Source organism: Salvelinus alpinus, chromosome 4 (assembly GCF_045679555.1).
Source record: "Salvelinus alpinus chromosome 4, SLU_Salpinus.1, whole genome shotgun sequence".
Taxonomy (NCBI): Eukaryota; Metazoa; Chordata; class Actinopteri; order Salmoniformes; family Salmonidae; genus Salvelinus; species Salvelinus alpinus.
Genome location: NC_092089.1, coordinates 44,858,368 through 44,871,754, shown reverse-complemented (window position 1 = coordinate 44,871,754; position 13,387 = coordinate 44,858,368). Strand labels below are relative to the sequence as shown.

The 13,387-nt window shown below is 41.5% G+C and overlaps 1 protein-coding gene across 2 annotated transcripts; it reads left to right on the top strand.

Moving 5' to 3' along the window:
- The first annotated feature begins 667 nt into the window (after window positions 1–667).
- LOC139573681 (T-box transcription factor TBX20-like) lies at window positions 668–13,158 on the top strand. Of its 2 annotated transcripts, XM_071397413.1 has the most exons (9): window positions 668–1,087; window positions 2,517–2,751; window positions 3,534–3,698; window positions 4,017–4,125; window positions 8,704–8,862; window positions 9,311–9,387; window positions 11,130–11,156; window positions 11,326–11,435; window positions 11,678–13,158. In XM_071397413.1, the coding sequence occupies exons 1-9, from the start codon at window positions 961–963 to the stop codon at window positions 12,016–12,018; spliced, it is 1,350 nt and encodes a 449-aa protein (XP_071253514.1). In that variant the 5' UTR covers window positions 668–960; the 3' UTR covers window positions 12,019–13,158. The 2 variants fall into 2 exon arrangements, with proteins under 2 accessions (XP_071253514.1, XP_071253515.1); XM_071397414.1 differs by lacking the exon at window positions 11,130–11,156.
- Window positions 13,159–13,387: the final 229 nt, after the last annotated feature.

Sequence of the window (13,387 nt, the reverse complement as noted above, 5' to 3'; positions counted from 1 at the left end):
ACATATTCTGATGAAAGGTTTCGTTAAATTTATCGGACTCAAATTACAACAAAAAAACATAGCCTATACAAATCAGTATACATTATTATAGATTATGTGAGAAAGTGTGGCCTATATTGTACAATAATCAATGGGTAGGTATAACATTAGTTGAAATGACCACTGAACACAGGACATCTTCCATGCTTTTAAATGTATCGAAGAATTTTGCAGACTTCCACAATCATAAACAAAATGATCATTATAGCAATTTGATGGGGCGAACAAATTGAAAACGATTGCTGATGCACCTCAGATATTAAACATAATACCTTTTTTTACGGTAAAGCTAAAATATGACGAAAGTTATAATTTTGTCCTAAATATTGACGATTATGCAAATGAAGCATCATCAGAGATGAGTGTACATATCATTTTATCACTCAATGGGCTACTTTAACTGATCGAATCAAGCAACAACAACAAAACAGTGCGTCCAGCCTATCTCTTGATGTGTGAAGTGTCGGGTCGCGGTTAGGTTCCCTCTAGATTTGGGCTAATGGTCGAATCGGAAGAAAATGTGTTTTTAATAGGCTGTTGGGCTTCAATTCAGTTTGCAGGACAGTATGTGACGTCGACACTAAGGCGGCGATTGGCTGCACACGATAGGGATGGAGTGGGGAGTGGGGTTGGCTAAAATTAAGAGTAGTGCAAAGATTCAACAGTCCCAATGAAGACTTTGCCACTGGAGTGGAGACGCACAACGATTAGTTGGTTTTTAACAATGTGTTCAACGAGTCAAAAACGGAGAGTGTTTTAATTTTGTTTTGTAATAGACGAAGCGCATACTTGTTCAAAAATCAGTCGAAATAGCTTCCATTTTTTTCAGCGTTTTTGTGTGCAGCCTGCCAATAAATCTAACAGAGCTCACTCCGCGAGCGGTTTGTGCTTTTTGGACGTTTTACTTCTACTACTCTCACCATGGAGTACACCTCTTCCCCGAAGCCACAGCTCTCCTCCAGGGCAAACGCGTTCTCGATAGCCGCTATCATGTCAAGTGGAAAAACGAAGGACAAGGAAACCGATGAAAACACCATCAAGCCACTTGGTAAGCCGATCGCACACAGTGTCTTGCATAGAATTCACATTTTCAATATAGCCTACAATCGATAGTTTCCTTCTTGGCTATATTGTTTGTTAGATTGTTTAAATCAATCTAGACTTCGATTATGCTATGGAGAACAAAAATGGTTGTCTATAGGCCTAGGCCTACTTCTATAGCCATAATGTTCTATGTTCTATGTTCTATGGGGAAATGACTGAGAACCTTCATTTAAGATGTCTCACATGACGATGTTTTTATAACCTTTCACAAAATATTGGTCCAAAAATCAGGCAGTGCATAACCCCCGGTCATAGACTGTCAGCAAAAGTTTCAGTTCCAAGTTTTATTAGTCGTATGTACGCGATACGCATGGATATACATCATCCAAGGAAATTCTTACTTGCAGGTTCCATCTCGACAGTGCCACAACAATAAGAAACAATCAAATATACGAACATAAAACAATATTGCACGAGCATAAAACAATATTGATGGATTTTACAGATGTAGGCCTACGCAAATATGTATTCAGTAGGCCTATGGTTCACTGAACAGGCTCTGAATTAACCGATTATTGTATCCAGGGTCAACAAAAAGTGTATGGGCTAATGAATCAGAGATATCAACATTATTTCAGAATTTTCTCTATCCAGAAATATCATGTTGTGTTGGCTGTAGTGGTGCTTGCTGATAATTGCTAACATGTTGCTGAATATTTGATTCAATCAAGTTGACTTTCAATTTATCCAAGAAAAAAGTACAATTTAACGTTTTCGTCAAATAAATATAAGCATTTAGTGAATTCATGGAGACATGGGTTAGTAGACTAGACCTGTATGCAATTACTGACAGAGAAATATAACACGGACATTGCTGTTAGCCACATTCTTGTTAACTACGTATATCATTGTGAGTAAAAAAAAAGTGTTTTCGATTTAACTGAATATCTATTCGAAATAGAGTGACCATTTGTAGCCTACTGAAATAACCAATATTTTGTTTTTGTGATTCAGTTGCACTTTTGAAATTTGTAGTAGGCTAATTTAATGTCGTTCAATGGAAAGCAAATAGAAAAACCATTAATCTTAATTTTAATGTATATTCTTGCATTTATCAAATACCCCTCACATGTATTGATAATGTTTTAAATCGATTTGAATACAAATCATTGTATTGGAATGTATATATCTATAGGCTACTGGGCCAGTTGTGTTTCATTCATTTAAAGCTAAATAATAATAACCAATTTATGACATTCTTTAAACATCTATGCCTATGAGTTTTTACATTGCTTTAAACGTATATCAGGCTACGCAATGTAAAAACTCACACACACACACATATATATATACATATAGATATATATGTTTTAGCTGCAGTAAAAATAAACTAATGAAACCAGCATTTGAACATGGTGTTTTTTCATCCGTAGAACAATTCGTGGAGAAGTCCTCCTGTAACCAAGGTTTGGGAGAGCTGTCTTCTCTAGATGGGCTCGGAGATTTCAGCGGGAGCGCGCCTCCAGTGTGCACAGAGCCGCTGATCCCCACCACCCCCAGTGTTCCCAGCGAGGAGATGGCCAAAATCTCCTGCAGTTTAGAGACCAAAGAACTCTGGGACAAATTCCATGATCTCGGCACCGAGATGATCATCACAAAATCCGGAAGGTAAACTTCAATTTCCCACTGCAAAATATGATATAATCGAATCCTATATTATCGACACCACGTAGGCCTATTGGCCTCCTTTACTTTTTAAATGTGAACGACAATTATAGCCTGAGACGCAAACTAAAGCTACATTTTATAATACCGTTATTAACCTATCTGATTACCCATGTCATATTGGGTAATTGGATGTTCTGTTTTGTATTTTGCAGGCTCAATTAATATTTTTTTTCAATTAATATGTAGCCTATAATAAGACTAATTTCGGCAGAGATATTCCGTTTTTTTACATATGTAAACGGTGCTATAATTGCACCACAAATCATTGTAGCGCACCTCCCATGCATGGAAATGTTTATAGTCTAAGGGTAATTATGTAATCGATTTACAACTCTAAATGTTGAGAAATAAAAACATTTTTTTATAAATATTTACATCATTTAGGCAAAATAATATTCCTCGAAAAACGTAATGCTGTTCAAAATATATTGTAGGCAAATATTCTCCCTGCCATGAATATCTATTAAAAAAGATATAGGGAATATGCCTCACGCCAAAAACATGTTTTATCAAATAGCCTACAGATAAAGGAAACACATAAACCTCATACAAAACGGGAGCTATTGATAATATTTATGGACAAAGGAATTCAGTGAAATATGATTCTCATCATCTTATATTTTACTTTGAGCCTAGGTTTGAGTAAATATTTACCTCAGCGAAAATGGTTGGCGTGGGTTTGTGTAGTCGTTGTGTTTACGGTCTCTCTTCCCCTCCAACAGAAGAATGTTCCCCACCATCCGTGTGTCCTTCTCGGGGGTGGACCCGGACGCCAAATACATCGTGCTGATGGACATTGTTCCGGTCGACAACAAACGCTACCGATACGCCTACCACAGGTCGTCCTGGCTCGTGGCGGGCAAGGCGGACCCCCCCCTGCCTGCACGGTGGGTGACTTTTTTTTCTCACTCGTCTCTCGTCACTGCGAGGCTTTTATGCACGAGTCGTTAATGTCAAAAGCATTCACAAAATGGTGTGTGGTAGTAGCCAATGACGCTAATTATTGGTATATGGATAGCAAATACACTATATGGCTTAGATAAATACATTTTGGAAGTATTTTTTTACTTGACCGACAAAGGTCTGCATTGGAACAAATCGGCCCTTTTGATTTTGAATGGCATGCTAATACGTCTTTCTGTGTTTGCATAGACCTTTTCAATTCTAAAATGTATTTTAATATACATATTGTATTTATATTGCAGGTTATACGTGCACCCTGACTCTCCTTTCACTGGGGAACAGCTGCTCAAACAAATGGTGTCTTTCGAGAAAGTAAAGCTCACCAACAACGAGCTGGATCAACATGGACACGTACGTTATTGATTTGTCATTGGTATTGAAACATTGAAGCAGATTCATTTTATTTCTGACATGAACTGAAACATGAAATGACTAGAAGGCTGTATCGCCTAACCCGAGAAAACTCCCATACAGGCTATCCTCGTTTTATAACTGATCAAGGACTTGTGGAGAGTTTCCCCGTGCAATATTGGATTTAAAAAATATTATCTCAAAGTGTAAACAATATTGACAAATGAAAATTATAATTTTGGGGGATATTTCTAAAATATGTACGGGAATTGTGTTTAGGTGGGATTATAACGGTTTAAATAAATAAACATTCTTGCAGATGATTGATGAAAGAATTGCTCTGTAAACTTTCCATAAAATCTCGTGGAATTTTCTCATGGGAAATCATTTTTTCCAAATCTCTTTCACATGTTATTGGGAATTCAGTTATTCTTAACTCTAAATCAGAGACGTGTTGGATTCAAAATCCACACGTTGCTTGGTTTCACCTGTGAAGATCCAGTTACATTTTATCATTTAAATTCATATTTTCTTTATATTCAAATCATGTTTTTTTCGGTAAGGGAAATTAATACGTCGTACATTTTAACGAGAAGCAGAAACATGTGCTAAACTAAAGAACTCTCAGCCTATAGTGCCTAAACGATAACAATAATGGAATATGTGTCCCATGCAACACCATTCATTTACATTATTAACAGTATTAGGCTAACATCATACACTGATTAGCCTACACCATACCAAACCAACAGGTTGTGCGAAAAACGTCTCCTTGAATTTATACACAAACACGTTTAATTTCGAGGGCATGTCCGTGGTATTCGATAGATAAAAAGAGTAGGCCTAAAGGCGAGAGCAATGCGAAATAATGACAAAACCAGATATATATTTGCTAAACAATGTGAACGATGTCATGGGATTTTGATCTTCTTGACGCAAGTAAAGACCGATAAAGCTGATTAGATAGGATAAAACACACCATGTTTCCTGTTGATCTAAAAAATATCTCTAATGGTTACCAATATGGAATTTAAGAGAGATTCGTGCACTCTTTTAACCGCACGAATAATTGGCATTCAAATATAATAATTTTCGAAAACCTTGACAGTGAATGTCGTTTTGTAGGCTAGTCATTTGAAATTGCACGGACACAAGACACATCATGTTATAGTGCACCTGGCAGCTTTTAACAGGCAGCTTTCAACAGCTCACTCTGTTTCATCATTCTCAGGAACAGTAATTATGACTTGAGATAAGCCTGCATATTTCAAACAATAAATCGTTTTGTTCCCATTGCTTCCTATACATGCACAAGTTCAAGTTGAGATGTGTCAATTGTGAGAATTGTAGCTGAATGTTGATGAATGCAGGCAGTTCTTAGGACACCATACTATACCACACCTCCTTTGCCCAGTACAGTCTCACATACAGTATACAGTATGAATCTAGATGTGAATCCTAGGGATCTGAACCAGAGTATAGCAGACTAACTCCCCACAGCCACACAGCCACACAGTATAGGCTATGGAGTCAGATAAAGGAGAAATGGTCTTCATCAAATCAAATTGTACTTGTCACATGCTTCGTGAACAGCAGGTGTAGACTAACAGTGAAAAGCTTACTTATGGGTCCTTTTCCAACAATGCTGAGTTAAAACTAAAGATAACAAATAGAAAATCAAAATAGAAATACTGTAAATACATGAATGAGGAATACTGTAAATACATGAATAACAATAATGTATACAAATAACATGGCCATTACCGATTTGATGTGCAAGGGTATGAGGTAATTGAGGTAGATATGTAGATATACAGTGCATTGGGAAAGTATTCAGACCCCATTACATTTTCCACATTTTGTAAGGGTACAGCCTTATTCTAAAATGTATTAAATAGTGTCCCCCCCTTCATCAATCTACACACAATACCCCATAAAGACAAAGCAATAACTTATTTTTTTAAATTTTAGAAAATGTATGGAGAAAAAAATAAATATTACATTTACATAAGTATTCAGACCCTTTATTCAGTACTTTATTGAAGCACCTTTGGCAGCGATTACAGCCTCTGGTCTTCCTGGGTATGACGCTACAAGCTTGGCACACCTGTATTTAGGGAGTTTCTCCCATTCTTCTCTGCAGATCCTCTCAAGCTCTGTCAGGTTGGATGGAGAGCGTCGCTGCACAGCTATTTTCAGGTCTCTCCAGAGATGTTCGATCGGGTTCAAGTCCGGGCTCTGGCTGGGTCACTCAAGGACATTCAGAGACTTGTCCCGAAGCCACTCCTGTGTTGTCTTGGCTGTGTGATTAGGGTCGTTGTTCTGTTGGAAGGTGAACCTTCGCCCCAGTCTGAGGTCCGGAGCGCTCTGGAGAAGGTTTGCTCCCCTCATCTTTCCCACGATCCTGACTAGTCTCCCAGTCCCTGCCGCTGAAAAACATCCATGAAAAACATCCCCACAGCACCTTCACTGTAGGGATGATGCCAGGTTTCCTCCAGATATGACACTTGGCATTCAGTCCAAAGTGTTAAATCTTGGTTTCATAAAAACAGAGAATCTTGTTTCTCATGGTCTGAGAGTCCTTTAGGTGCTTTTGGCAAACTCCAAGCGGGTGGTCATGTGCCTTTTACTGAGGAGTGGCTTCCGTCTGGCCACTCTACAATTAAGGCGTGATTGGTGGAGTGCTGCAGAGACGGTTGTGATTCTGGAATGTTCTCCCATCTCCACAGAGGAACTCTGGAGCTCTGTCAGAGAGACCTTCGGGTTCTTGGTCACCTCCCTGACCAAGGCCCTTCTCCCCCAATTGCTCAGTTTGGCCAGGCAGCCAGCTCTAGGAAGAGTCTTGGTGGTTCCAAGCTTCTTAAATTTAAGAATGATGGAGGCCACTGAGTTTTGGGGGGCCTTTAAAAAAATGTAATGTAGTTAACCAGGCTAGTCAGTTAAGAACAATTTCTTATTTACAATGACAGCCTAGGAACAGTGGGTTAACTGCCTTGTTCAGGGGAAGAACAACAGATTTTTACCTTGTCAGCTCAGGGATTCGATCTAGCAACCTTTCGGTTACTGGCCCAACGCTCTAACCTCTAGGCTACCTGCCGACCTTCAACGCTGCAAAATATTTTGGTACCCTTCCCCAGATCTGTGCCTCGACACAATCCTATCTCTGAGCTCTACGGACAATTCCTTCGACCTCATGGCTTGGTTTTTGCTCTGACATGCACTGTCAACTGTGGGACCTTATATAGACAGGTGTGTGCCTTTCCAAATCATGTCCAATCAATTGAATTTACCACAGGTGGACTCCAATCAAGTTGTAGAAACATCTCAAGGATGATCAATGGAAACAGGATGCACCAGGATGCAACAGGAGCTCAATTTCAAGTCTCATAGCAAAGAGTCTGAAATCTTACGTAAATAAGGTATTTCTGTTTTTTATTTGTTATTAATTTCCAAAAATGTCTAAAAACCTGTTTTTCGCTTTATCATTATGGGGTATTGTGTGTAGATTGAAGAGGGAAAAAAGTATTTCATCAATTTTAGAATCAGACTGTAACATAACAAAATGTGGAAAAAGTGAAGGGCTCTGAATATTTCCCCGAATGCACTGTAGGTAGAGGTAAAGTGACTAGCCACTTAGATAGATAATTAACTGAGCTTCAGCAGCAGCGTATGTGGTGTTTAAGTTTGAGTGTGTGTGGTGTCAGTATGCATGTGTACACATGTTATGTGTGTATGGGCATATGTAGTGTGTGTATGTGTATGTGTGTGTTGGGGTGTCAGTGTAAATATGTGTAAGTGTGTGGGTAGAGTCCCAGGCAGGTACTTCCTGTTTGTGTTTTTGCATGGAAGCAGGAAGCAGGAGGATAGAGTTATGTGCATTTCTTATTTGATTATAACCATAAGCAGCTTGTTGAGTGCTGTCTTAGTGCCAGCATCGGTTTGTGGTGGTAAATAGACAGCTACGAAAAATATAGATGAAAGTATGGTCTGCAACTTATCATGAGGTATTCTAACTCAGGAGAGCAAAAACTTGAGACTTCCTTAACATTAGAGAACGTGCACCAGCTGTTGTTAACAAAGAGACACACCCTCCTCCCTTCTTCTTACCTGAGTCTGCCATCCGGTCTTGACGATGCATAGAAAAAACAGTGAGATGTATATCCATGTCCTCATTCAGCCACGACTCTGAGAAACGTCGAATATTACAGTTTTTCAGGTCCCGTTGATAGGATAGTCTCAAACAGAGCTCATCCAGTTTGTTCTCCAGTGATTGCATGTTTGCCAATAGAACAGATGGCAATGGCGGTCTATTTGCTCGCTGACAGTCTCGTCAGGATGCATCTTCACAGAAGATCAAGATCAAGCAGAACAGCTAAGAGCTGAGGAAAATGTGTCTCAGACTACATGCTGTTAACATGTTTATCTTTTCTCTACTGCCACCCCAGTCATCCTCTCTCACTCGATCACCTTGCCTCTTCTATCACCATGCTCTCTCTTTCTACTTCCTGTCATCTCACTCCACATCTCGCTCTCATTCTCTATCTAACCCAGTGTTTTGCCTTCTCTGTGTCCCTATAGATCATACTAAACTCCATGCATAAGTACCAGCCCCGGGTCCACATCATCAAGAAGAAGGACCACACCGCCTCCCTTCTCAACCTCAAGTCAGAGGAGTTCCGCACCTTCGTTTTCACCGAGACTGTCTTTACCGCGGTCACAGCCTACCAGAACCAGCTGGTGAGCAGTAAATCACTACTCAACTGTTCTATACCAGGCTCTTATTTATTAATGCACACAACGGAAAACCAAAACAAGCGTTTCGTATTTGACTACAGTTACTCCCTTCTCCTTTCTTCCGTATGGTGCCTAGTGAACATGACCCAGGGGTCACCAGGGAGGACGTGTTCTGTTGCTGGATAGTGTTTATGGGTAGAGACAATATGTTGAATATAGGGGGTTGTGTGGCTGGTTTACAGACAACATGCAAAGGGAGTGTGTTCAGTTCTGTCTAAAGCCAGTTCTGCCACCCAGGTCCTCCCTGACTCCCTTTGTGTGTTTAGTCTGGCTATCCCATGGAAAAAGATAGAGAGAGCGAGACAGACAGAAAGGGAGAGGGATAAGAGTCTGAGACAGAGAGAAAGGAGAAAATAGCATCTAATCTGTTTGCGGGCCTCTTTCTTCCCAGATAACCAAGCTGAAGATCGACAGCAACCCGTTTGCGAAAGGCTTCCGAGACTCCTCCCGACTGACGGACATGGAGAGGTACAGGGAATTTTATGTCTTTGCCTGTTTGTTTATTTCTGTCCGGCGCGGATAAGATTAACAAGGGGAATAGAACTGGGAGAGAGGGGTGAGAGTAGTCGTGTTAGGAGCTAGCTATGGAGCTATATACTCATTAGCAAGTGCACATGCCGTGTTGTTTATTTATTTCTGCTCAATAGGAGTGTGTGCGTGTACGTGTGCGTGTGCGTGCGTGTGCGCGTGTGTGTGTGTGTGGGGGGGGGGGGTAGTACAGTTTTGCATACGTGTGTGTATGTTACAGAGAAACTGAGAGAAAAAGGAGGAGAGAGGACATTGAATTTGTTTTGCAACTAGACAGAGGACTGTGTTACAGTATAGTGTTGGTTTTTATTTCAATGCCAGTAAATGTCTGAAATTGTTGTTTCTATAGATATCTATTGGTTATCTGAGTGACTTCCCCGGGTGCAATGCCAACCCACCCTACTATAAACTTCTGGCTAACACACACACACACACACACACACACACACACACACACACACACACACACACACACACACACACACACACACACACACACACACACACACACACACACACACACACACACACACACACACACACACACACACACACACACACACACACACACACACACACACACACACACACACACACAGACACTCCAATCCAAAGGATTTTTATGACCTACAGCCAAACAAACACACTTTTTTTTTTAGATTGACCAATTCCAGCACTATTGCCAAAATCATCTGATAAATCAGACCATCCCAGGCCATTTCCCAACCAAACAAGCAAAGTCGAAGACTGCCAAGAGACAGCCAGACAACCAACTCCCCCTTTCTGGCTTTCTCTTTTTGAGGGCTGTGAATTAGATCTGATCAATTGATCTTCAGGGAGCTGCAGAAATCACATTAGTCTGGAGTCGGCCACTGCACTAAAACACAGTGTAATTTGATTGGCTGCTGTGACTGATTGAAACCAGCCCCCTGCGTCGTGGCCTACTGTGGCCTCTGTGCCGGACAGGCCAGAGCTGATAAAAACACACGCACATTTGTACTGCGCCGCTGACAGATATTGCACTTTCCTAACCTAATTGGGGAGCTAATGTGGACGCATGGCTCTTGTGATGCAGACCACTCCTGTCCAACCGACCCTCCTCCACCACCACCATATCTGTCCCTCTCTGTGTCACTGAGACGCTGTCTGACAAGACTCACAGGAACTAATGCACTTTTTGTTAGAATACACAGACTAAGACTAAGACACACACACTGCTTTAATTATGTACTTTGATACTTAGAAAAGAAGGAGCTTTGCTTTTATGCTCCAAAGAGAAAGAGGTATCACAACTATTGAAAAATGTTGTTGTGTATTCTGGGCTACATTATGTGTGATTTTGTTGCACTGGCATTTTATAGACCGTACATTTTCCTTTATAACTATACTGTTATGGGCTCGTTATTTTTACATACAGTACCTAATGTGTACAGATATATTGACTGTGTGTACAGATATATATTGACTTTGTGTACAGATATATTGACTGTGTGTACAGATATATATTGACTGTGTGTACAGATATATTGACCGTGTGCAGATATATTCACTGTGTGCAGATATATAGACTGTGTGCAGATATATTGTGTGTGCTGATATATTGTGTATCTATTGTCTACATACTGTACATTCAGTATTGTCTGTCACCAGTGTAACTATAAAAGATATAATTTGGGTTATAGGTTACTGCAAAGACATGATATATCTTGGTGAGTTGTTTTGGGGTATTGGTGTGAATGCAGATACAGTATATATTGGACTGAATGTACATTTTATATTAGAATAGGATATTTTCATATTTTGGTGTGAATGTACCAATATGTTTAAGTGTGAACATAGAGATATATTTTGGGCCTTTCTCTTTGGTTTTTGCTGCAGGGAAAGTGTTGAGAGTTTGATCCACAAGCACTCGTACGCACGGTCGCCCATACGCACCTACGCAGGTGAGGAGGAGACACTGGGGGATGACGGCCACACCGCACACAGGGGTAAGAGAGTTGGTCACACACTGATGATGTCATCACACACGTTTCACAAGATGCACATCATGCTAATGAGCCAAATGAGGGCCGTGCAGTGGTACTACTACCTCATTATTTGACCAAATAATTCAAACAACCGTCATTCACATAAATGGAGCACTAGAATGCTGCTGAGTCAATGTGGTGCAACATCAATGACAGTATTATAGTAAGAGGTATCTAACAGTGTTTCTCCATCTCACTCTAAGGTTCTGCGTTCACCGCCTCTGACAACCTCTCTCTGAGCTCCTGGGTCACTGCCACCTCTGGTTTCTCAGGCTTCCAGCACCCCCAGTCCCTCTCTGCCATGGGCTCCAGCAGCGCCTCCCTGGCCACCCCCTTGCCCCACCCCATGCAGGGCTCCCTGCCACCTTACAGCCGGCTGGGCATGCCCCTGACACACTCGACCCTGGCGGGCACCATGCAGGGCGGCGGGCCCTCCTTCCCCTCCTTCCACATGCCCCGCTACCACCACTACTTCCAGCAGGGCCCCTACGCTGCCATCCAGGGACTGCGCCACTCCTCCACCGTCATGACCCCCTTTGTATGACTCCCTTTGGGGTGACTGCCTGGCCGAGTAGCCCCTCATCAGCTACAACTAAGCTTATAGACACACTTCCACACACAAGTAGATAGACTCACCGATTTGTCCGCCTCAGCATCATCACCCATCGTCACCACCGTGTCCTTGTAAATAATAAGCCCCCTGGCCGAGGTGACTGACTGGACGACCTGGAGAGGCTGCCTGGCTGCTGCCCTGCATGCTGACAGCTGAACCGGAGAGGAAACAGACTCCTACGGGACCTGGTGAAACAGACACAGAGACCCACAGACTGATATGAACACCAGATATGAACACTTATGACCTGCATATTAATATTTACGACCCAGATATGAAAACTGATGATCCAGGTATAAAAAAAAAAATCACAACAAATATGCTGAGGACTGATGACCATGCACAGTGATGCGTTGTGGGAAATAGGTAATGGTCTGCTTGTGATAACTGTCGTTTGCCCCTGCCCTCCAACTGTTGGTTACAATATTCATTTTGCACCCACTCTCCAGAAAAGCATGGACAGGAGAACCAGTGAACTGTCTGGCTTACGGACATTAAAACCAGAGGGTGTGATAATTGTTAGTTCTCTTACAGCTTCTGAGGACAATGAAGAATATGGGACTCCAAAAGTTACGGGAGTGCACAACTTCCAATCCTGGGCACCGCTTGTGGCCACGGAGGAGAACTATCTTCCCTCCGGCTGCTGGGGCATGGAGGAATGGCAGCCATTTTAGACTGAGTCAAAGGATACCCACAGCTTGCTGACCAAAACTCACAGGGAGGGTAGAGGCAACATCTCTCCTCTCCTGCTTGAACTCAAACTCCGTTAAGCTTCCTCTGCAGGCAGAATCCGATAGCCTCCTCCAGTCAGGTTGGCTGTTGCCATGGTAGTCAGATTTGTGCGCATAGATGCCTTAGAGACAGAGAGAAGCCAATTGTTTCTTTCCCATCTAAAAAGCCAGCCATGTGTACTGTGAAGAAGTTACAGTGGAAGATGATCATGTTTGATAGCAGTACATAAAGATGTCCACACACACACACACACACACACACACACACACACACACACACACACACACACACACACACACACACACACACACACACACACACACACACACACACACACACTACACAAACACACACACAGGACACAAACTATAAGATGAATGTCATAGAGTGCCATATCATAGGACGCATGCTGTTTGCAACAGATAACACAGTAAAACATTTGTTTAAAAAAATCCTCACCCAAACCAGGTCTCAAACTACGTTTTCAGTTTTCTATGTCATCCAAAAAGCTTATATTCATGTCATAATGTTTGTGTGTACTACATCCAATGAGTAAAACATGTATTTG